The 24,288-nt window shown below is 36.9% G+C and overlaps 1 protein-coding gene across 1 annotated transcript in view; it reads right to left on the bottom strand.

Moving 5' to 3' along the window:
- PTPRQ (protein tyrosine phosphatase receptor type Q) overlaps positions 1–24,288 on the bottom strand; it is a 140,286-nt gene that overhangs the window by 63,413 nt on the left and 52,585 nt on the right. Inside the window, exons 32-42 of the mRNA XM_071766341.1 lie at positions 21,096–21,278; positions 20,324–20,425; positions 17,872–17,992; positions 14,058–14,218; positions 12,366–12,511; positions 6,795–6,960; positions 6,084–6,374; positions 5,521–5,796; positions 4,576–4,727; positions 2,776–2,917; positions 91–360 (exon numbers count right to left, since the gene is read on the bottom strand). Of these exons, the coding sequence (XP_071622442.1) occupies positions 91–360; positions 2,776–2,917; positions 4,576–4,727; positions 5,521–5,796; positions 6,084–6,374; positions 6,795–6,960; positions 12,366–12,511; positions 14,058–14,218; positions 17,872–17,992; positions 20,324–20,425; positions 21,096–21,278 (2,010 nt within the window). The remainder of the gene's footprint in view (positions 1–90; positions 361–2,775; positions 2,918–4,575; positions 4,728–5,520; positions 5,797–6,083; positions 6,375–6,794; positions 6,961–12,365; positions 12,512–14,057; positions 14,219–17,871; positions 17,993–20,323; positions 20,426–21,095; positions 21,279–24,288) is intronic.

Below are 24,288 nucleotides of genomic sequence, written 5' to 3' on the forward strand. Positions count from 1 at the left end.
CTGGATTTAACTGCCTGAATTGAAGAAGGTATTTCAGTCTTGAGTGTTTCATCACTTTAATAAAAGAATTAATTTGAATATTTTTTTTACCTTTTTCTGGAAGTGTACTGGCATTGCATATCTGTTCTTCACCATCACCAGCAGATGTTGCAGCTTTTATTTTAAATTGGTAAGTAATGTTGGAAAGCAGATTCCTAAAGGTATGCAATGAATCATAGGCTGAAAAATTTGTAGAATTTCCTTCAACTGTGATGATGTAACGAGTAATTACACCGTTGGATGATGCAGGAGGGTCCCACTGCACTAGGATCGATTGCCAACTCGTTGCAATACAATGAACATTCTGGACAGCATCTGGTACTTAAAAGACACATATGCACCAAAAATTAACATTTCCACACAATTAAAATGGTAGTCACAGAACAAGGTAGTCAGAGAAGGAGACCCATCCTTCACAGAAAGGGTGGCAGAAAAACTCATACTGTAACAGAAACATATTGAGACAACAAAAACACAACTTTGTCCTCACTTAATAGTTCATTTCCAACTACTGTGAAACTGACTGATTCCGGTACTTGAAACAGAATGGGCTGTCTATCTGGCTTTTTCCTACTTGTGTCTTCCAATTTTATTTTCACATCTGCTCGTATTTTCGCTTTTTTTTTTTTTTTTTTTTAAGTGTAGTAACACATATACAGAATTGTGAAATGCATGCACATACTCCACTACAGCACCAACAGGAGAAGTTCCTTATTTATGTTATGTTTTAGTTCTTTTAGGCACTGTATCACATCTCTGTCCTTTCAGCAGAGGCATGACCTGCACAGAAGTCACTGGGCAGATTTCAGAGCTGTCATACCAATGTTTTACCTGACTGTTTCTCACCTTCTTGCTGGTTCCAGCAGGACAAAATTTTTAAATGCTCACAAAAAATAAATAAAAGGTAGCAAATATTATAGTCATGCTGAAAATAGAGCAGTTATGTGTGAAAAATTGGTGAAACAGAACGATGAATTAAAGTATGTCAGAAAGGGCTAAAGTTCTGGCTGTACCAGCTAAGAGAACATGAACACATACTGAAGAATGCTGCAGTTTCCTCTATTTTATATATATATACATATATATATATATTATCCTCTATAAAAGTATTTCCTCTATTAAAATGTGTCCAGGAATCCATAATATAATGAAAAGACTGTCAGTGAGGTACCAGAAATAGACAGAAACATGTTCATTATTGCTGCACAGAGGTAACTGAATCTCTTTAAAATTATTAGGGGTTTTTTTTCCACAGTTCAAGGAAAAATCTTTTTTTAAAAGCAGCACCTGCAGAAGAAAGAAAATTGACTGGCATTTTTAACAAAGACTACAGAGAGGATTTTTGGATGAACTCAACAACAAACTGACCAAGCAATTGCCCAAAATCTGGGTCGGAGGGAAAGGAAACAATACTGCAATTAGCTGAGCATAAAATCTTAGAAAAAGGTGTAAAATTACTTGACCACGGTCCCATGGGCAATGTCTCTCCAGCACCTCTGGAGGAAGTACCACGGGTATGGAATGTCAGTGATGAAATGAGACAACTGGTGGATGACTTGGGCAAGCTGCAGGGATCCAACAGCCAACCTGAACCAGTTCAGTGATGACCCAGATTTCTCACGGTGTTGTAACTGCCAGGTACAATAAACAGCATAGTATTTCCCAGACCCCCTCTTTTATCAGCTCTGGGAAGGATATTTCACTGAAAGAGTGGTCTTTAAGAACTGTGCCTTGGTTTGAGCCTGGTGGCTAACAAAGGACCAAGCAGAGTGGGCAAAAGAGAGGGTGGCTGGGGTCTGCATGACCTTTATGGAGCATGGGCAGGGAATGGGAGGGAATAGACCCCTCTGTGTTCTGCTCGTCTCAGAGTCTGAAAATCCTCCTTCTTTAATTCCTTGTACTCAAACTATGATAAACTCTAGTCACCATATGGGATCCTTTGACACCTTGTCTGCTCCCTTTGCTGCCAATGTAAAGGAAGCTGGGTGTTCAGACACAGCCCCCTAACCCATCCTTGTCCCCTGACACTGACAGACATTATAAAATACATGAACCTAGGGATTGCTCTGACATGGCAAAGAAACTAGAGTTTCACACAAAGACCAGTTTCACAAACCCACAGAGCTCCTGGATTCTGTTTAGTGAATGTTGAGTATTCACTTTCAGGATATACAGTTTCTCATTTTTAAAGAGCCCACAATTTCAAAAGACACGTAGAAGACAAAACTGAACTTAATTAATTGAGCAATCTATGTTGCATAGTCCAACAAAACCTAATAAATTTGGATAGCTTCCCACCCTAAAAATAAAAAAAGTAAGTTTGCTATCTGCATTTGCATAACACGTCTAGTTAATTTGCCAATTTTTTGCCCTGCTTCTTTTGATACTACTAGCATCTCAGATATTTTCACAGGGATTTGAATTATTGCTTTGATCTGCAAAGACTGCTATCTATCTAATTCCCCTTCCTTTATCTGTGATACTATTAAAAGATTTATAGTAGCCATATAAGCCTCTCATTTCAGTTGAGGACATTTCTAATTCTACACTTCCGACATCAAACTTCAAACTCAACCTACCCAGTACAACTGGAATGTGAATTGGTGTTACACCGACAGGAGATAATGAGATAGTGTTACATTCGTTCTCTTTGGATTTAAGAGGAAGACTTTTGTTCAGCCATACAAGGAAAACACATATAAACAGAACTGAAGCTTAGAAAAAGTCATGTCCAACCTGCTTCCATTGTTGTAAACTGGACAGCATTGCTGAACTGATTGCCATTTCCAAGCTTGGTAAATGCAGAGACACTGATAAAATAAGGGCTGAATGGTTCTAATCCAACAATATTTGCCTCATGGTTTGAACCTGAAATGTTCTTGAGGAAGAAAAAGTTATTAGTGAGCAATTAATCTCTATAAACATTGTGGGCTTCACCTTGAACAGAATGAAATGACACAATCTTGCCTCTTCTACTGTGAATAGCTTTCAGTCAAAGCAGCTCCTGAGCTCAATGAAAAAGAATTCAGGGTCAAATTCTTCCTTTCCCTTCTCCTCTCCCTCTTCCACTGTTGCTCGTAAGGAAGTTATGCTAAAGCATAGTATCATAATTACCATAGTGTAATAGGGTAAAAAATTAACCCCACAGATGCATTTTTTTTACCAATACTGAAAACTCTTGTCACTCCACACCACCGTATCAACTCCCTCTCACCTTCTACTTCCTTACTACACCTCTTTGATGGAAGAAATCATGGTTCATAGCTTCTAATCTATTTTACTAACTGATGAAGAGCTTTGAAAAAAAGCTAAAAAACCACAGTTCAGTTCCTGGTAGCTATTTTTCCCAGAGCAACGCGTATTTTGTGTAACTGTTGAGAGAACTGAAATAGCAGCAGGGAAAGAGCTAAATTGCAGCAAGAAAACCTGGCAAACATCTTGTGGGATCCAAGTTATGAGATAATTATGATGCCATACTAAAATATTTCTATGTAAATTGTTCTGCCTGTCTGGCTGCCACAACATAGATCTAATTTCTTACTCATGTAACATTAAAAATGTGAAGAAACATAGGGCACAGAAACCATGTTCAAGGACTCCAGCCAGTTTCTGTCGCCTAACTGGGCTTGCATCTGTCTCAGATGGAGAATAAGTTGAGAATAAGCTTTGGTGGCCTCCACCCACAGCCAAAGAATGTGTTTCTAAAGGTTGTAGAAACCACTGTTCCCCTTGCACGTGTGTATTGTGCTTCTGCTCTTCCAAGGACTGTGGAAGAAACTGGGGTGCTGGCAGCGCAATGGGGAACACCAAGCAGTCCCCCACAAACCATACACTACGTGTTTTAAACTCCTCGTGCACTGCACCAATGCCTTTCCCCTGCATCTTCGACAAGGATCTCAGGGGAACAGAACTCATTACAGAGTTTCTGAACCTGAGATGCAATCCTGGCCTCAGCTTGCTGCGCTAAGATTTCATAGTGCACTTCTTGATGTCATCAAAGCATCCAGATTTAAGCAGATACAAATGTCTCGATCAGTTCTTGTATATAATTTTATAGCATCTATTTCAGCTAAAATTTATTGTTATTCTTATGCTGCAAAAACAAAATAAGAAATGCAAACTTCTGAACAGCTTTTGAGCATTTTTCAAAATAACTAAGAATGTCTGTACTCATTGCTGAATCTTGGAAGTTCTCAGATACTAAATAGCTAAGTAGCCAAGAAGCAAGTAATTTTGGTCATTTTCTGACATCAAAATTTCCTTGAAATATGAACTGAAGATTAATAAAGCTCATAATAAATGAAACATTAGAAGCCCAAAGAAAAGTAGAATTAAAAAATTTTTACTATCCAATTTTACAAACTGATGTAGAGACACAGTGGGGAGATAAGCAAACTGTCTTAGCAAAGAGGAATTTAGGGAACTTCATAATTCTAGGATTATAACAGACATTTAAAATGTTTGTCATATATTTTGACCCAAAAGCATTAAAAAAGTATTTATCTGCCCCACAAAATTAAACAATTATAAACATACCTGATAGAACAGTTTTTCAGTGTTGTTTTGATAAATCTTAAAATTATATGTCATAATAACACCATTTGGCTCAGGACTTGGATCCCATTTTAGCCACACAGAATCTGCAGTGTAGTTGGTAATGGTTAAATTCTGGGGTGGAGCTAATGGCACTGAAAAAGAGAAACATGTCTGAGTTCCAAAATACCTATAATCCAGGCAAAACCAGACACTTTGGAGATGCAGGAGAACACATGCATGATTGTCACCATTTTTATCTGAACTTAGCAAAACAGTATTTTGTTGTGATTATAAACTTTTTCTTTCCTTCTTACATGAAACAAATACCACTAGGCAGGAATATATTTAATTCAGCAAATGATCTTAGAGAGCTGAGAAATCTATTAATCACTTAAATATCCCCATTGTCAGAACTAAGGCATTCAACAAATTTGTATTACATATGTATTACTAGAATGTAATATAATTTCCTTCCTACACAATATATTGAGCACAACTCAATATATAAATTTATAAGGTATGCCATTTATCACGCAGGTGAGAGGAGTTCCATGTAAAGGAGACCTAAAAATGTGTCAGGTATTTCCATGTTTTATTATTTTTCAAATACTTAGAGGGATAAAGACAAAGGTATTGTTGATTGCTTCAAAATCCCTGACACTTGGCAAACTGTAACATATTCCAAAGACAAAAGAAATTTATTTTTGGACTTACTTTTGTGATCGTATACAGAATGCAACCTCCTCTTGTGCACTGTGTTGGGAGGAGGAGAGCTTAGAAAATACTTCCCTCAAAGTATTTCCTTTTTCTAAAAGCTCTTCATACACAGACCAATGGAAAATGAATCCTTCCCCTCAGTTCTCTCAGGCCTGATGTTCAGATCTAAGCTGGATGCATTAACACAGGGCCAAAATTTCCAAGTTAGCTACAAGTGAATTTTCTCACCTGACTCATCAGTGTAGAACAGAAGTGTGGCAGATGGACCACGTCCTTTTACTGTTCTTGCAGCCACAAAAATGTTGTATAATGTGAATGGCACGAGGTCTTCCAAGATGATAAAATTATTGGTGGCAGAGAATGAGTTATTCTTCTCAGGCCCAAATAAATTTAAATCATAATTTATTATAATACCACTTGGCTTAACAGGAGGATCCCATGAAAGCATAACTGAGGTAGTTGAAAGATTGGAAAATGTTTTGAGTATAGGTGCTGATTCTGGAACTAGACAAAGAAATCAGGAAAAAATAGGATAATCTCAGAAATATATGAATTACAATGAAAAATGTCTTTTAGCTTCTAGTTTAAAGTTGTGCTCTGAATGGAAAATTCTATTTTATGGTCTCAACACAAAAATGTGTATCCATTGCTCATATCATTGAATAACAAAAAATCCTTAAGTAACACGAAAACAAATCCAATTATCTTTTTTTCCTTTCAGAGAGCTAATTATTGGGCTGGTTTTTTTTTCCTACATTTCCTTAGGATTTAATAAAATATAGTTCTCTTACCATCTTCATCAGTTCTTATATGCAGACTTAGCGTATGCAGTTCAGAAGATCCTTTATCAGTGGCTGGTGTGATTTTTAGAATGTAATCAGTGTATTTTTCCAGATTGTCAAAAATGATGCTTGTGTTGTAAGTAAGGAAAGACAATATCTTATTGGTGCCTGGTTCCAATAAACTTAGTGAAATATGAAAGAAGACCAAGCCATTTGGCTGGGATGGTGGAAGCCAGCTTACATTTACAGAAGATGAGGAAATGTTTTGATAAACCAGATTTTCAACAGCACCATCTGGGACTATGAGAGAAAATAAGCAAATAATGAATGCATAGATTATAGTAATAAAGAATTCAAAACTAAAACAAATAAATTACCTAAGTATAATGTTTTCAAACTCATTAGTAATATTTTGCACAACTTATTAGATAATTTGTTTCACTATCAAAAGCTAAATATTTTGAAGGCTTATATGAAAATTCATCCATTTTTAATTTATTAATAAAAGACCCCTAATGTTGGTATAAGACAACGTTTTCACTGCTTGTATCCAAAGATGCTTGTGAACCAAGTTCGCAGTATTAGAAAGCAAAAACTCAGATTAAAATATTTTCCTTGCTTAGAAAAATACATTATAACAGTAAAATGATTTTAAAGTTAGAGAATATTTAATTGAGAAGGACTGATATACACTGAAGATTAAAAAAGTTATTAACTTACTATCCTGATCTGTATAGACATCTATGATCTCACTGGTCTTGTTTCCATCTCCAACAACTGTGCTTGCAGTTAACCATAGAGTATAATGGCTGTATTTTGCCAAGTCATCTAGAACTGCAGACTGGGACATATTGACATCACTGCCATTATCATAACTCGTGAAATTCTAAAGAAAAAAAAAAAAAAGGATTGTCATTGGAAATGCTATTTACTAACTGATTTCTCTTTCTGGTTTTCTATTTAACCAAGATTAATTTCCTTGAGATTTTTACACCAATATCTGAAGACCTGGCTTTGCTTATCTTCACTAGTGCTCATCTAACATGAATAAGTAAACAGCATTGTTTGGCAACGGAAAAGCAAACCTTTGTTTTGACTGCAGAACAGAAGCTGCATCAGTCAAAATACTAAAATATTCCACCTTCATATATTACTTTTTTCTAAACACAGATGTAAGTTGACACTACCTTCACATAACTGAAAAAGGGTAGGAAGAGCTTTCGATACTCTTTGGATACTTACACTTGGATAGAGTAGGATACTGGAAATAGCAGACAGAATTCCAAGGTATTTAATTAAGCATTCTAATACTTGAGCAGAGTAAGACAGAAAAGACCTTCTGACTCAGAAGTATCATTCTGCTACCCCCCTGTTGTTATTACATATTGTAATTATTAATAATTAGTCATTTATAATAATACCTAATAATAGGATTTTTTAAAGCACCTAAAATAATTCTCCAAATTTTCAAGGTAAAAATGTCAAAGGTACGACATCAAATTTTGATTATAAACTTAAAGATATTTTATTGATATGATCAGCTGAAAATCCATCTCTTAGTCTAAAAAGGGTACCTTTAAAATTTAGTCAGCTGTTCAGCAGTTAAGGACTCAGTGAATCAACATGAACACTACAACAGGCTTTTTGGTGGTTCAAAGACTGTTTTAAGAGGTAGTCTCATTAAGATGGTAAGACAAAGGACAGGGGACTACCTCAGATTTCTGATATGACAAAAATTTTAGAGAAAAATGAACACGTAATTAAGAGTAAAGGTTGAGCAGGAAGAACTGTGTGGGTACAAACTGAGAAAACTTGCACTAATTGTACCCTGGGGACAGAACTCTCTAGGAAGTCTTACAATTAACTGTGGCTACAGATGAAAGCAAACAGCTTAGGATCTTTGGCTACATCTGAACACATTCTTCCTTCTGTCCTCTTCCTCCATACATGAAAGAAGTTTTGACATAACAAAGTCTCAGATTAATTAATGCAGCTAAGTGTAAGCAATACACACAGACCATGAAAGTGTCAGCAGAAAGTAGTATCTTCTTCACCTCAGGAAGAGGCAGAAATTTCCAGTGCCATGAAGCTGTAATCAGTTGTATACTGACAACACAGTGATGCTGTTCTTCGCTGTTAACCCTTTCACCCTCTTCTGTTTCTGTCTATGGATTCATTGTATTGCTCTGGTGTCTTGGGTTAGAGTACCACATACTTGACTCTGGCAACCAGGTTGAGATGAGGTGACTCAGAGAACTAATCCAAGCCTTCCATTAAGGTGTTTAATACACACTGTTTCAATATCACCTAAGTGAAAACACTTCTATTTTGTGTGCTGTATAATTCTGAGGGTGTCTTTTAAAAAAATCTGCAGTGTATTTTAGGGAAAATTTCCCCTTTTATCCCTGTTTGGGTGAAAGAAAATGCTTGATTTTTAAAACAGCACACTGCTTGCATCCTTTGTCTGCATCCCAAGGGCAGACCAAACCAAATTTAATTCTGCACTGTAATCAGTCTTGTTCACTTAGGCTGGCTTAAGGTACTGGACTTGGACGATTTGAAGGCTAATGTTCAGGGGGCTTTTTTCTCTATATAGCTCTTGGTTACTGTGTCTGGGTTGGCAGAGTAGGACAGTGGCCATCTGCACTGAAACTCCTACACTGGAGAACCTTCTCCAAGCACTTGTCCCACTTTCTTGCTAATCAACACACAGGTCTAGAGTGAATGAAAAGCGAGTTTATTCAAGTCAATGATATTTCTTATAAATCAGTATTTAGCAATGAGACAATTCCTTCCACAAATTCTGACTTCTTTCTTCAATAAAGACTGAGGATGTGGACAGTACGGTACTGCAGGCATCATATGAGGAAACCAGAGAGCAAAATTTGCAAAGCTGCTATTGCAGACAGCAAAATCTCAAACTGTAGGAATCAAGCAGTATCACAGGGAAGGGATGTGAAGACATACAGCACCATATCATATGTGTAAATGCCCTTTGTCAGCACACATGCCATATCTTTCCCATGCTGGGGCAGAGTAGTAGCATTTTCCCTAGACCAAGGGCAGCAAAAGATGTAAGATCAAACTGAACTTGAACCCAGCTTAGTGCAAGAAATGGTTTTTTTAATTTGGCTACCAGTCATTCCTCCATCTCTGACATTCTCTTTTACAACTTGTAAGCATCCCCATAGAAACAGCCCACTTCACTTATCTACCAGATCCTCAAATTTTATCTGCCCCATCACTAATTTTTTCCTTCTGCTCTTCTGGTTTTGAATCCTAGACCAGAGCATGCAAGGCCTGCTGACTGGACAGCCACAATGTGATTTTTCATGTACATTTCTGGACTATGAAGATCTGTAACTGGGTTTGTTGGGTTTTTTTTAAGGAAAGCTATTTTTTCTGAAAGTTTCTGCATCATGTCAAGAAGTAAACTGCGTGCTTTATCTCTTTTAGGTCTAAGTCTTTTACATTTCTCCTCCTAAACAAAATGCTTTATTCTGCAGCTATTGGTTTCCTGTTTTGAACACTGTTATTCTTAGTCAGTGCTTTATATTCATTAGGTTTTAATATACTTGAGGAATTTGAGAACATGGGAGGAGAAGTGACAAGTTTAGACAACAGAATAGCATTAGTTTTTAGTACGACTTCTCTACCTATTTCAGATTAGGAGAGCATTACAAGATGTTCATTAGCTTGAGTTTCTTCTGTTTTTTTCCAAGCATCTAGAAGATGCACTTTAAGTCTTGGACTTCTGTTTTCACATCCAGACAAAGAAACAGATGAAAGACTGTCAGAGAATGGCTGCCTACAGGAGTGTGTCTGAGACGGTAGGGTTTCCTAGAAATCTTAAAGGTCTTTCAAAATTATTTTTTAATTCTGCTGTATCACTTCCCAAACTTAAAATATAATTCAGATGCACATAAGCCGAATGGTGATTTAGATACAGAATGTTCTAACAATGGATTATGTCTTTCCAAATCTATGCAACACAGAGCATACCAGCAGACCCTGCAACTACATGGTTATGCTTCTGAGTTACACATAGTTGCAATGTGTGAGCACATAGACTCATACAGGTTATAACTATCTATTATATATATAAAAGATAAAAAATCACACTGGCTTTCACACATGCATTTCTCTGTTGTAGAAAGACTAGTATAAAATATCTGACAGAAGGGAGCAGGGAAGAGCTGATTTTTTTCTCCTGTTTGAAACCTGTCTTGCACCTACAGGAATGCCAAGGTACAGAGTAGGAGTGCAATGTAGATATGGTAGTTGCCGTGCCAAATAGTGAACACAGAGGAAGTGAAGGGCAAAGGGAATTAAGGGAAGCAAACGGATTAGGAGTGGGCCATGACTTGAGAGGTTAGAGGTGATGTCCTATGGTCAGTAAGAAACAGATGTTATCAGTAGCTGAAACCTATTTTCTCATAGCTTGCTGTAGATGGATGGGTTAAAAATCAAGGATGAAAGGCTGAAAACACCTAGAAGTGGAGGTACTCAGCCTGGAGAAGAGGAAGCTCAGGGGAGACCTCATCACTCTCTACAACTCCCTGAAAGGAGGGTGTAGCCAGGTGGGGGTTGGTCTCTTTTCCCAGGCAACCCTCAGCAAGACAAGAGGGCACGGTCTCAAGTTGTGCCGGGGGAGGTTTAGGTTGGACTTTAGAAAGAATTTCTTTACTGAGAGGGTGATCAAGCATTGGAATGGGCTGCCCAGGGAAGTAGTGGATTCTCCATCCCTGGAGATATTTAAAAAGAGACTGGATGTGGCACTCAGTGCCATGGGCTGGTAACTGCAGCGGTAGTGGATCAAGGGTTGGACTTGATGATCTCTGAGGTCCCTTCCAACCCAGCCAATTCTATGATTCTATGATAATATGCCAAAACAGCAATAACTTCCACGCACGCCACCATCCTGTCCTTGCCCAACTATATCACATGATAATGAAACTGGATCCTCACCTTGCTGGGCCAGTGCTACTGTGCTCCATCTTCCCTATCTTGCTCCTTCATTTCCAGAGTCTTGGGCACATCCAGAAGGATTATAGTGTACCAGTTTCACCTTACTCAATCACCTCAGACTTCCACCTTCCTAAAAGCAGGAGCAGCCCAAGTCCACAGTCCTCCTCTAAAATCATTTGAGTTGTCCAAGAATTAGATAAATGTAGACACTCTTCACAGGACTGGCTGGTTCAGGTAATGCACTGGTGTAAAGGTTTCTCCAGCAATGTGTTACACTAAGCACTGGTATAGCATCGTGTGCAAGCAGAGGCTGAAGCTCTGAGCTGTAGCCCTGACTTTAATCTCATAAGAATGTGAATTCATGGCATGGTTCTGCTTGCATCTGAAACTATGCAGCCAGAGCCTGGCAACCACACTGCTTCACAGAAGTCAGAGAAGTGTATACACCCAAGTATGGCAGCAATTATTCAGCCACAGGTATTTGTAAAAATTGTGAATATTTTTTTCTAGCTATCTTCAAACACATGCATATCTCACACTAGCCATATCTTGAGCATAAGTTTATGCTCAAGAGGTTAATTTTTCATGCATTACTTTCTTTATAATTTTTTTCTAACATATGCATAAAGCTTGTAAGCAAAACCTGTAGAGAAAGCTTATTTTTATATTTCTGTATCATCATACATTCTTAGAAAGAATTATATTTACAATTCATAAATGGGGTGCATAATTAAGAATGAAAGCAACAAAAAATCCCACATGGAAATCCATGGATCACCAAAAATTATAAATAACATTTTGTCTTTTATTCTTTAACTTAGGAATCTACATATCTTTGTTTCAATAAAATAAACCATAAATTCCTTTGGGGAGCAACATAAATATGAAATTGTAATGTATTCTTTACTTTGACATTATCTTCTTATTTTCAGTATGCATTAAAAAGTGAAAACAGAACTGTTACAGAAATTTAGATTAGACTGAAATAAACATCCTTAAGGATAAGCAATGAATGAAATGGGTCTTATGTTTATCTGCCTACATATGTTATGCTATGTGTGTGCATTCACGTACATGTGAACTTTGTAATATGGAATATTGCACAAACCCTCTTTGCTTCAATGATTAATGATAAGAATGTCCAATGAAATGTACCAGGAAACACATACAATCACCAGATGTGCTTTTCTCTTTACCACTTAAAAAAGTGCCTTGTGATAAAGGAAATATGAAAAAATATTGTTAGCTATATAATTTCTTTAATCTTCCATAGATTATTAGAACACTTTATTGAAGTTTAATTTAATATAAAAATGAGCTTACCTGTATGAATATTCCTGAAACATTTTTGAAATAAACTGAGTAGTACAGTATATTTCCATTAGGCTTTTGAGGGGGAGACCAGAACAACAATATTGATGTGGAAGTGTGGTTTCTGTACTCAATATTTTTTGGTGGATCACTTGGTGCTGGAAAAAAAGTTTTAGCAAATGTAACTCAAGTTTTTGTACATTGTAGTGTGCAAGAAACATCTGCTACAGATGTGACAACATCTTATGTCAAATTAAATAAATTTCTGATTACGGTTTAAAAAATTATTCTGGAAATAATGAAATAAAATAGTAGACATAAATAATTTTTTTAAAACCTGTTTCGTGCAAGACACATTTGTATTTAGCTGCATTTCTAAACAGATACTCTGTTATGATAGAATGTGTCCTGTGCTTACTGGTTTGGGCACATGAGAAGCCTAATTTGCAGATAGGGAACTTGACTGAATTAGGCATCTATCCTATATATAAAATTAATCAATTTGTTTCAGAAAATCTAAATTAAAAGTCTCATTCTCTCTTTGCTGATTATAAACAGAATTCAGGATCCCAGCTCATGTAGGTAAGCCAAATACTTAAGCTTGCATAGTATGAACACTTCAGTTTTAACTCTTGCTTCAATTTATTACACATGCAGAAAGGACTCTGTTCTTCAGTTAACCTCTCCACTTATACTGTAAATAATTATTGCAAATGGTCTTTTTCAGTGGCACAGGGTTAGAGACTCAAATTCAGTTCCTTAATTTGGTTTCAGAGAATTTAAATCTGTTTTTCTTGACATCCAAGAAAGTGCCCTACAAAAGATGCAGGAAAGTACCGAAGACTCTAAGTTACTCATATCACTTGCTTTGTGCTGTACTAGTCTGTAAAATACTAATATTTTATTTTAGTACTAAATACTAGCTTATTTAGTACTAAATAATAATTTTATATTTTGGAAGGAGAACTCCAGGACCAGTTGATAAAAACCCAGCCCTAGAAAGTCAGTTCATATTTACATTTTAGCTTCAATAACAAAGAATTTTGAAGACCTACAACCTGTTGATTTAGACAGTATTTTGAGGGAGGGCTTCAATGAATGTTAATTTTTTGCCAGTGACTGTGTGCTGGGAATTAAGCTTATCTACAAAGGATGCTTCTGAAATATGCCTGCACACTATTCATTTTGGAACAGATTGGAACAATGTAATTGATGGAAAAACTAGAAAAAATAATTAAACTGAGTGACTTTCAAAGCACATTTTATAGTGTGATTATTTGTAAAACTCATCTACCATGCTGGAAGTACAAAATCATTAAAATAGAACATAGATAAAAAATGGTATAAACTTACAGATTTATTTTTCAAATTAAAACCCTTTCAAGACTTGTGAGAGACTCCAAAGACACAACTTCTGTGTCACAGCAAGATAAGGCAAAGAGCTATTAAAATGTATTATAAAATTAATTTCTTTAAAAATTTAAAATTAAGTTAATTTATTCTTACTTATCTTGGCAGGAAATGCAAAGTTTTGCTCATACCCATCATGATTTTATAGAGCCATAGATATCTGTATACACACAAGCAGACAAGTAGAATGTCTCTTCTTGACCAGTCAAATGACACTTCTATTTCACTTATATGAGCCTGACAGAAATTTAAATGCTGAATGAAGTGAAAGATTCATACTATATATAATCTTACCTCCTTCAGAAGTTCTGAATGTTATAGTATCACTTTTTATGTTCCCATCTCCAAATCGTGTACTTGCAGTTAGGTAAGCACTATACTCACAATTATATTCCAGGTCTGTGAACTGCAATGATTTTTCTGTTACATTAACACTCCTTTTTGACATCTTATTCCTAAAGAAAAAGTATTTTTTAAATTATCTATACATGCACCATTTCTGTATGTATACAACTGTGGCATCTAATATAAAATTGAAAAATGCAATGCTGTGGTAAATACAAGTATGGGATAACTTTTGTCTTTTATTTTGAAAATCTCACTTTTGTACAGTTGCATCATAATAGGGCTCTTTTCTTTTAAAAAAAACCTCACAGAAATACATTTCTAAATTACATCAGCAAAGACAATGATTATAGGGAATATCTAGAAGGAGCATGTCCATCTAGTAACTGCTATCAAATAGTTACATGGTCCCTTGGGAAGGACACACTAAGGGCATAACTAAACTGTCTCCCAGGACAGGAATAGCAAAATATAAAAAGATTATAGCAGGGAGCATACCCTACTGTGACTCTGTGAAATTGGTCAGAAGGCTGAAGTTATAAATGGAATAATAACAGATGATATGGAACAGGAATTAGCTGGTGCTGAGTTAATTCTGGTGGAATGTAGCAGGGGATCAGAATGGAACTCTAGTCAGGTCAAAACCCGCCTAGAAAGACTGCAAGATGCAACAGTAATGAAACACTGACATTAGGATAGGTATGAAATTATTATCAGAAAGTCAAATAAGACAGAAATAACTAACTTGAATTCAAACTGTCTGCTTTTCCTCACTTAATTATTTCATTGGTTTACAAAACAAACAAACAAACAAATCTTGCTAACATTCCAGTCCTGCAAACATTTCTGTAAGAGTGGGTGCCCTGTGCCTTTGGTGGCATTTCATACAGGAATGATAATTTGATGAGTAAAACCAAGTATGTTGCTCCAGAGGTCACTGTGGAGCTTGTCACAAACAAGAGAATGACTTCTAATTAAAAAAAAAAAAAAAAAAAAAAAGGGGGGAAAGGCTCATTCAAAATTATTGGATGGGCTGATTTTCATCCTTCAGTAAATGAATGAATGCTCTATTAGCAAAGATCACCATCTGATACTCCTGAAATAAAGTTACAGTAGCAAACAACTGGAATGAGAAAATACATAAGAAAGAAAAAACTAAATTCTCCCCATCCCTTTCAGATTTTGAGTGGAATGTCTCTTGATGTGGGAAAAGCTCTTCATAACAGAGAAAGTAATTCTATTAAATCAAATTCTACAGAAAGATAATACATATTTTCTTGGATCTTTGTCCAATACATTCTTATTATGGAAAATATAGCTGGTTATAATTTAAGTAAGAATATCCACAGCTTACTGCTGAAAACACTTCTGCTCTAAGTAACTGAATTCTTATAACATCATCTTTGCAAAAAATGTCTCCACAATCAGGCACAGTTAGGAAGAAAAACAAAAGCTTGGGGTGTTTCAAGAGAAGCTCATCTGCTGCTTAAAAATAACTGAGATTGCAATCAAAATAATAAGAAAATACTGATCAAAGTGACACAATCTTTATAGCCAATAAGAAAGTACCTAACAGAATAAGCTAGGCCAAGGAACTTTAATGAAGACCAATAATACTAAAGTTTAAAATGAAATCTTTCAGAAACTCATACAAAAGAAGTTCTAAGGAAATGAACACTTCATTTGATAAAGACAGGTACCGTATTTTCTTAAAAATCTGTACCTCAAAATAGATCCAATCAGTAATTATCTCACAAAAGTTGCTGAACATACCAAAAAACAATAGCTACATAAAGTTCAACAATTTTGTTAATATGCCTTTAATACTCTAGAATTGCATACTTTATACTTTAATACTCTAGAATCTTTAATACTCTAGAAAGGCAATGAGTTTGTAAAAAGTTCCTTTGCTACCTGCTAGCACCTGAAACCACTTTGTCCTGTGGCAAATTACATGAAAGATAATAACAATTAAAACATTACATTCTGTTCCAGTTGTGGATTCTCATTCTCAATCTATTAAAGAACGTGTACCGAATTCTCTGTAACTGTTGCATTATATTTAAGAGAGGGAATATTAATTTCACATCTGTATTAACCTTCCCCTTTCTTCTTTACTGAGAGGCTCTCAGACTAAAAATCTCCCTCAACATATACTGAATGCCTCCCAAAACCTGCAACTATAGCACAGAAGTTTGCATTGTCAAATCTCACCCTGCAATGTAAAATGCATTGGATAGGCAATTCTATTAAATACTTAAAATTCCCCTGCTCCTACCCTTCCCTCCTGGCCCCACCAAAACAAAAAAAACCCAAAACCCAACAGAAAAAACCACCAAACAAAACCTCCAACAAGGACTGAAGTTGTGGCCTTTTTGAAGGTCACAGGAGTTTTTCTTTGCCTCAAGATGACATCTAATGCCTCTCTAATTTTAGATATGGCACAGCAAGGACAGATAAGACAGAGGAAGGAGAATATGGAAAGAAAAAGGACAAGGCTTGCTGCAAAAAATTATGTGGCTGTTTAATTCAAATAGTCATAAAGCTGGATAAATTAACAGTTTTTAAAAAATAATCCTTATTAACTCATTTGCCATAATAACACAAAGCAGTAAAGCTTTAATGCAATACGAAGGTGAAATCTGTATAACCTCAAGTCTTTGAGAACACCTTTATCAAACCCATAATTCTCCTTACACAGTAGCTCTTTCCTAGCTAAAGGATAGTCTTTAATTTAATAGCTTTTGTGGTTAAAAAGCACCAAACCTTGCCCACACAGTAGAAGTAACAACGCAAGCCAAAGTTAGCTTTTCTAGAAAAAAGAGCTCACTGCTGTTCACTTTATCAGCACCTTAACTAGAAGCTATGATTTAAAAAAAAAAAAAATTCAATAGGAACCAAGGCCACACCCTACCCCAAAAATGTCAAGTAACAATAATAAATGTAAGCTCAAGATTAGTGTGATAATTTGCACATCTGGTTCACATCTCACAATGTGCATGTTAGCTTCCTGCACCATAGTAGTTGCATTACTGTGGTACAGCATAAACGCTATGTATCAAAAGTTATTAATAACAAAATCTTTTGACTCCCAGTAGAAGTCTCACATAGATTGTTGAAAAGATGCCACATGACTTGACCAAACTCTGTTATAGAGAGAGTGGGACAGAATCTGCAAGTTTTAAAGCGCCAAAACTCATTTTTAGAGGTTAAAAAAGATGCCAGGAAATATGACAGGAAATAAGAACAATGGGGAAATGATACGAAAACCCAAACACACAGTAAATGGAGAATATATGTTAAAAAAATACTCATTTGCTTCAAATATAATAAATACAAGATGTAAGTGGAGAAAACACAGCACATAAAAATCTCTCAGCATGGCTCAGACAGTTTCCAGACAGTTTCTACAAAAGGAAGCAACATTTTTCTATTTTAAGTTTGTTTCGGATCTCCCTAACAATTCAGCATAGGCTTGAGCCCTGCCTTATAATACACCTAATCAGAATATAATGCAATTTTTTTTACCATAATCTAATTTATATTTTAATTTATTTACCATAACATAACTTATAGAAAAATATTGCTTCCAGCTACTATATTATCTTTGAATTTGTATATACAAAAGGGTAATATTTTAAGCACGGGATGAATATTTGTTCTCCAAAAACATGTAATCAACAGATTGTGTAAGAAAAACCTAACATTCCAGATAGGTTACAGATTAGTATTTCTCCTCAGAACTACTTCCAGAAAACCTTACCAGACATAAACTGTGTAATAGAGGATAATTCCATTTGGCTCCAGTGGAGGTTTCCATGACAACTTCACAGTGACACCCGACAACTGTTTTACAGAGAGGGATTCTGGAGGAGAACTCGGAGCTATAAAATGAGAGACCAGGACACAACATCTTAGTAAATAGCTAAGATTGATGGGAAATACAGCATCCTTAAGTAGGTTTTTAATTATTTGTGATGGAAAGTGGGTTCTGTAGTACACTGGTACAGTATCCATCGCCTAGTGTTAAGAGACATCTTCTTTTCCTAACAGTTGATAAAAGATTTTGCATGGTGGTGTTAGAACATCTGTTTCTGTGATTCAATGGAAAAAGTACTTCATGAGAAAACAGAGCAACGAGTAGGTCACACTGATTCACCTATTGTCCAAGTACATTGCTGTAAAATTTTTTTTCCCATTCTAATAAAAACAAGAGCTTTATAGGTATAAACACATATAAAATATGGCAAAATAGTTCCCCTGAGGAAAAAGAGGTGCTGTAAAAAATTATGCAAAGCACTAAAAGTTGGAAAAATGGATAAGCATGGCACTGAGAGATGATAAAAATGTGGGACACCAGGCAGTGGTAAAATCTAATCACTTCATGAAATAAGGACCTCATTCATACATTTAACATGTCATAAGGGCTAATATTAAGATAGGCATTGACTGAGACCCCTAAATTTAATTTTAACATGAACTCTACATGACACCATATCACACGTAGGGAAGCAACTAAGTAAAAAAAAATTTTAGACCACACTTGATTTAATTCTAAAGTTCATATAAATATTGCTGAGGAAAAATATGCCCATGTATGCAAAAGTGAAACTACTGTGTATTAGCATGTTGTTGAGTAGTAAATCTTTTTCTTCATCTTGATTCATGGATATATGTAGCACTATAAACTAGTATCAGAACTAGTTTTGTTTTTCTCAAATTAAACCAAAAAGCATCATGCACTAAAAATTCAGGTCACAGCTCTAGTCATGCATGAAAATTGAGAATATGAGCATAACTATTAGCGAATCTATGAAACATTTGGTCTGAACTTTGGAACACTGTGTTCTTGTGAATAAAGAACATGTGGTGTATTATAAATATTGTTGTTTTTCAGTTGCTGTTCCTTCTCTAACTATCTCAGAAGTTGGCACTAAGGTTTTAGAACTCTGTACATTGAGAAGAAAAATACTTTTCATGGACAAAGGTTCACTGCATTCAGTGAATGTCTATATTTACTAGTGAAAAATGGTGACAGCTGTATATAGTGTTTTACTTGTTATATTATCCTCAGAGGCTATATAATAAAAGATCTGTCATAGTGTGAATGTCATGTCTTTTGGCCATGTCTAGGTCATTCTACAGTTCTTAGTCAGAGGATTTTTTTTTTTTTTTTTTTTTTTTTTTTTTGTCAAGAATAGAATAAACATTGCTTTAAATAAAAATACTCTTCGCAAAAGATGGATTTATTCAAATTAGTTGTTACCAGTATGCTCCAGCAACATTACTGTTGAGCACAGGCTTATTACTGGAAACATGAATGTTATACCATCAACATCTTGGAGATTTGCAAAGACACATTACCATTAAAAGATGATCTTGGGCAAGTTAGCACTCCTTAAGACTTAACTTAAAGAGACCTAACTTGGGAATGGCTGGAGGGATGATTGCATCAGTGCCACTTTAGACTAGGTTCCTGGAGATTTCCTTCCTGAGCAACGTAGAGGGACAGACAATGGTTCCTCCAAAATGTTAATCACATCACTTAAGTTAAGATTCTGGTTTGAATTTTTTTAAGGATTTCCCTTCCACAAGCTTTGTAGAGGGGAACAATGATAACTTCTTACAACTAAGTTTGGTACAAGCAGGATTTTAAGGTTCCTCTGCTGATTTGGGACCTACTGTACTAAGCAGAAGAGAACACAATGACTGTGTTCAAACATCAGCTTTCAGTGCACTTCCCTGCTCAATCATAATAATAATTTTACACCTATATATTTGTATCTGTATATGTATCTGTTTAGAAGAATAAAAAAATCTCCAAACAAAAGAAACAGAAATCTTTCAAGTTTCCTTTTGGTGGTTTTCTCTTTCTTCAGCTCTCATATGTCTGCAGTACCACATACAATATTTAATTCTATCCTGTGCTGTACTGGATTAAGATAATATTAGTAAATTAAGATTCTTCAAATTCATAAACTGTCATAAGACCAAATGTCCATGCACAGTGATTATGCCACTTCACATAGCTTGTACTGGTAAATATACTAAATAACAGGTAGATGTGTATACTTGTGCACAGATAGATAGATACAGATATTGTTACAGAAATGCAATTGCAAAAAAGCATACAAAACCTACACATACCTGACATGAAGTGTAAAATTAGTTTAAGCCCTCAGGCAGACAATGATATATTACAACTTCTGACTTACCATCTTCATCAGTCAGTATATGCAGGGGTGCACTACGAAGGCCTTCCCCCATTGTGGTACTAGCAGACACTTCTGCAGTATATTCTGTATGTTTCTTCAAATCTGAATAAAGAAGAAGAATTCAGTAAATGAACCATTCAGTGGGCCAAATTAGGGTTTTTTTCAAAGTTCTGAATAGGCCCCTCACTTACATGTCTGTGTCTTTAGAGACAGAACTGAGCATTAGCAAATCTTGAATGCAAAGTATTCTTAGTGAACAAAAGAACAGGCAAAGTCCTAATTTCGAGTTTATACTTCACATTCCTAGAATGTTTCATATTCTATCCTTGGCTGTAGTCTGAAAATTTACTGTTTAGGATACTGAGGTCCCAGCATGAACTGCTTCAGTAACAATGACAGCATAGAAAAAGATGCAGAAGGGAAGTATTAATTTTGATCCAGAATAAGATCAGAAAGAGATGTTGGTAACCTCAGTATCTACTTTGTTATAATGATAGATATGCAAATAAGTCTACTGAAGTTTCTTATACTTTCAACACCTAAAATACAATGAGAGATATATGTTAGATTCCATACCACTCTAGGCCCATTCCACCATGTTACTGCAGGACACAAAATATAGTATATAACTTCATGTAAGGACAAGAAGAACCATGTCTAACCAATGAACTAACTGATCTGCATCAGCCTGCAGCTCTCTTCTCAAAACAATCCACAGTTGCCATAAGTTCCCAATTATTATATATATATTATACATATATTATATACTGGCCTGTAATACGTAGCGTTAGAAGTGTGGTGTTTATGACTCTTTCCTCTGTTTCATTAGTCATCTTGAGATATATTGTGTAGGTCTGTATGATTCCATTGGGAATGGATGGTGGAAAAAATGATAATTCTATTTCCGTGGATGAGATGTTTTTATAGGTTATGTTTTCTGGTGCAGAACCAGGAACTAGGAGACAAATTTTAGACTTATAGAAGATTGCAATTAGTTTCTTTGAATGCTTAAATATTTCCATAAACTGGTTTAAATGAAACACATTGTCAACAAATTTTTTTTTCTTCTTGTTCAAAATAAATGTTAAAAGGTTGAATCAGAAGATCAAAACCACATGACAAACACACACTGTAACAAGGTATGAATCATTCTTATTAAAAAGATAATTGATGGAAATCATAGAATCATAGAATGGTTGGAAGGGACCTTAAAGATCATCTATTTCCAAACTCCCTGCTACAGGCAAGGATACCTTCCACTAGACCAAGTTGTTCAAAGTTCAATCCAACCTGGGAACAAACACTTCCAGGGAGGGTGCAGCCACAACTTCTCTGAACCGTTGCAGTTTTTCATGACACTCACTCACAGTCAAGAATTTACTTCTAATATCTCAGAAAAATCCAACCTCTTTCAGTTTGAAGCCACTATCCCTTGACCTATCTTTATAGGCCCATTTAAAAAGTCCCTCCCCAGCTATCCTGAAGGCCCCTTGAGGTACTGGAAGGCCACTATAAGGTCTCCCTGGAGCCTTTTCCAAGCTGAACAACCCCAACTCTCTCAGCCTGTCCTTGGTAGATGTTTTCAGCCCTCTGATCAGCTCTGTGACCCTACTCTGGACCTGCTCCAATAGCTCCATGTCCTTATTAAATTGGGGACCCCAGGACATGGCAGTACACCAGGTGAAGTGTCACAAGAGCAGAGTAGCGGGGCAGGATCATCTCTCTTGCCCTGCTGGCTATGCTTCTTTCAACCTTTCAGCTCTCTGAGTGTAACCGTCAAGCCTTATCCACAGAATGGTCTGTCTGTCAAGTTCATGTTTCTCCAATTTAGAGTCAAGGAAGTCATGCAGAACAGTATATCAAATGCTTTGCACAAGTTTATGTAGATGGCACCAGTTGCTCTTCCCTTATCTATCAATACTGCAATGCTGTCATAGAAAGCCACAAATTTTTTCAAGCTGGATTTGTCCCAAGTGAATCCATGCTAGCTGTTAACAATCACCTCCTTATTATCCATGTGCCTTGACACAGTTTCCAGAAGAATCTGCTCCATAACCTTACTGGGCACAGAGATGAGACTGACTGTCCTGTAGTTTCCCAGATCCCCTTAACTTGTCACCAAAATGACCTTAATGTGCCAAATAAAAAAATCTGGAGCATAATGCTAAGCTTTCCTTCTCACACTCTATAACTAACTTCCAAGTTAGATATTGCTAGGAGGTTTTCAGTGTTCTACTACCACAGTTCACACTTTGCATCAGCAAGTTGTTATTTTCTTCCTTTTTGTTGGGTGATCTATACAAACTGTAGGAATACTTGTATGGAAAACCCAACATATTGCTGTAAGGACCCTGAGACCATTCTGCTTCCCGGGGGCTTGCCTGCTGGGGCTCAGGGCCAGCTTAGCAATAGCACAGCTGAGGGCTGTGACACACTCCCAGGCAATGCTGCAGTGAGGCTGCAGCCAGGGTTGCCTCTCTGGGACCTGCTTTCAGCTGGGGCTCTCCTGTTTTCATAGAATCATAGAATTGGCTGGGTTGGAAGGGACCTCAGAGATCATCAAGTCCAACCCTTGATCCACTACCGCTGCAGCTACCAGACCATGGCACTGAGTGCCACATCCAGTCTCTTTTTAAATATCTCCAGGGATGGAGAATCCACCACTTCCCTGGGCAGCCCATTCCAATGCCTGATCACCCTCTCTGTAAAGAAATTCTTTCTAATGTCCAACCTAAACCTCCCCCGGCACAACTTGAGACCGTGCCCTCTTGTCTTGCTGAGAGTTGCCTGGGAAAAGAGACCAACCCCCACCTGGCTACAGCCTCCTTTCAGGGAGTCGTAGAGAGTGATGAGGCCTCTGAGCCTCCTCTTCTCCAGGCTGAACACCCCCAGCTCCCTCAGCCTCTCCTCATAGGATCTGTGCTTGAGTCCCTTCACCAGCCTGGTTGCCCTCCTTTGGACCTGCTCCAGGACCTTGATATCCTTCCTAAACTGAGAGGCCCAGAACTGGACACAGAACTCGAGGTGTGGCCTCACCAGGGCTGAGTACAGGGGCAGAATCACTTCCCTGGACCTGCTGGCCACACTGTTCCTGACACAGGCCAGGTTGCCATTGGCCTTCTTGGCTACCTGGACTACCTTTGTTCCTGTCTGAGCTGCATCTCCTGCTTCATCACTCCCATGGCTGTGCTTGGCTATGGACACACTGATCTAGTCCCTGACTTGCAGCCTGACCTCAGCTTGGCCCAATCCCTACAGACCTGCTCAGCTGTCACTGGATTGTGTCTGCCTTGCTCAGTGTCACTGAACCTGCCGATTCAATTTCCTGGCTTCCTTCCTCATTGCCCTGGGGTCTTTGTCAACCTGGACTCCAGGCTGCCCCTCTCTGCCCCACCCAGACCTGTCCTGCTTCCTTCACTGGAGGTTGCTGAGACAAGTCCTGGCTCAGAAGGCCTTTGCCTTGATATCCCAGTGATTCTCCTGGCTCCCCATCCCCTGTGGAACAGCTGGCCCTTGTTCTGTGATGACAATTTACTTTTTGTGTGCCTATGTCTGTCTGTCCCCAAACAAATACACAAGTATGTTTTTCATTATCCAAAATTGGTCTGATTGCATAATATATCTTATTCCAGAAAATCATAAACATATAATGACAGCACAATTTGCCCAAAAATCAAGTAAGGCATGTGTGTGCTTTAGGACGCCCTAAACATTCTCAGAAATGTAATGACATGAAACTCTGCACTCAAAAGCATAAGCAATTTCTGATAGAGCAACATCCAGAAAAGGAATAAATGCCATGAAAGGCAGTGAAGTCAGCCCACAATTCTGCCTAATTTAACTGCCTAATACTACCACGGTGGAATGATAACAGACTTCCAAGAGCTCTTCAAACACACCAGCTCATTAATAGGTTGTTTCATTCCAAATGCTCTGTCATCCAGATCCTAATTTGATTTTATTCT

Source organism: Heliangelus exortis, chromosome 1 (assembly GCF_036169615.1).
Source record: "Heliangelus exortis chromosome 1, bHelExo1.hap1, whole genome shotgun sequence".
NCBI lineage: Eukaryota > Metazoa > Chordata > Aves > Apodiformes > Trochilidae > Heliangelus > Heliangelus exortis.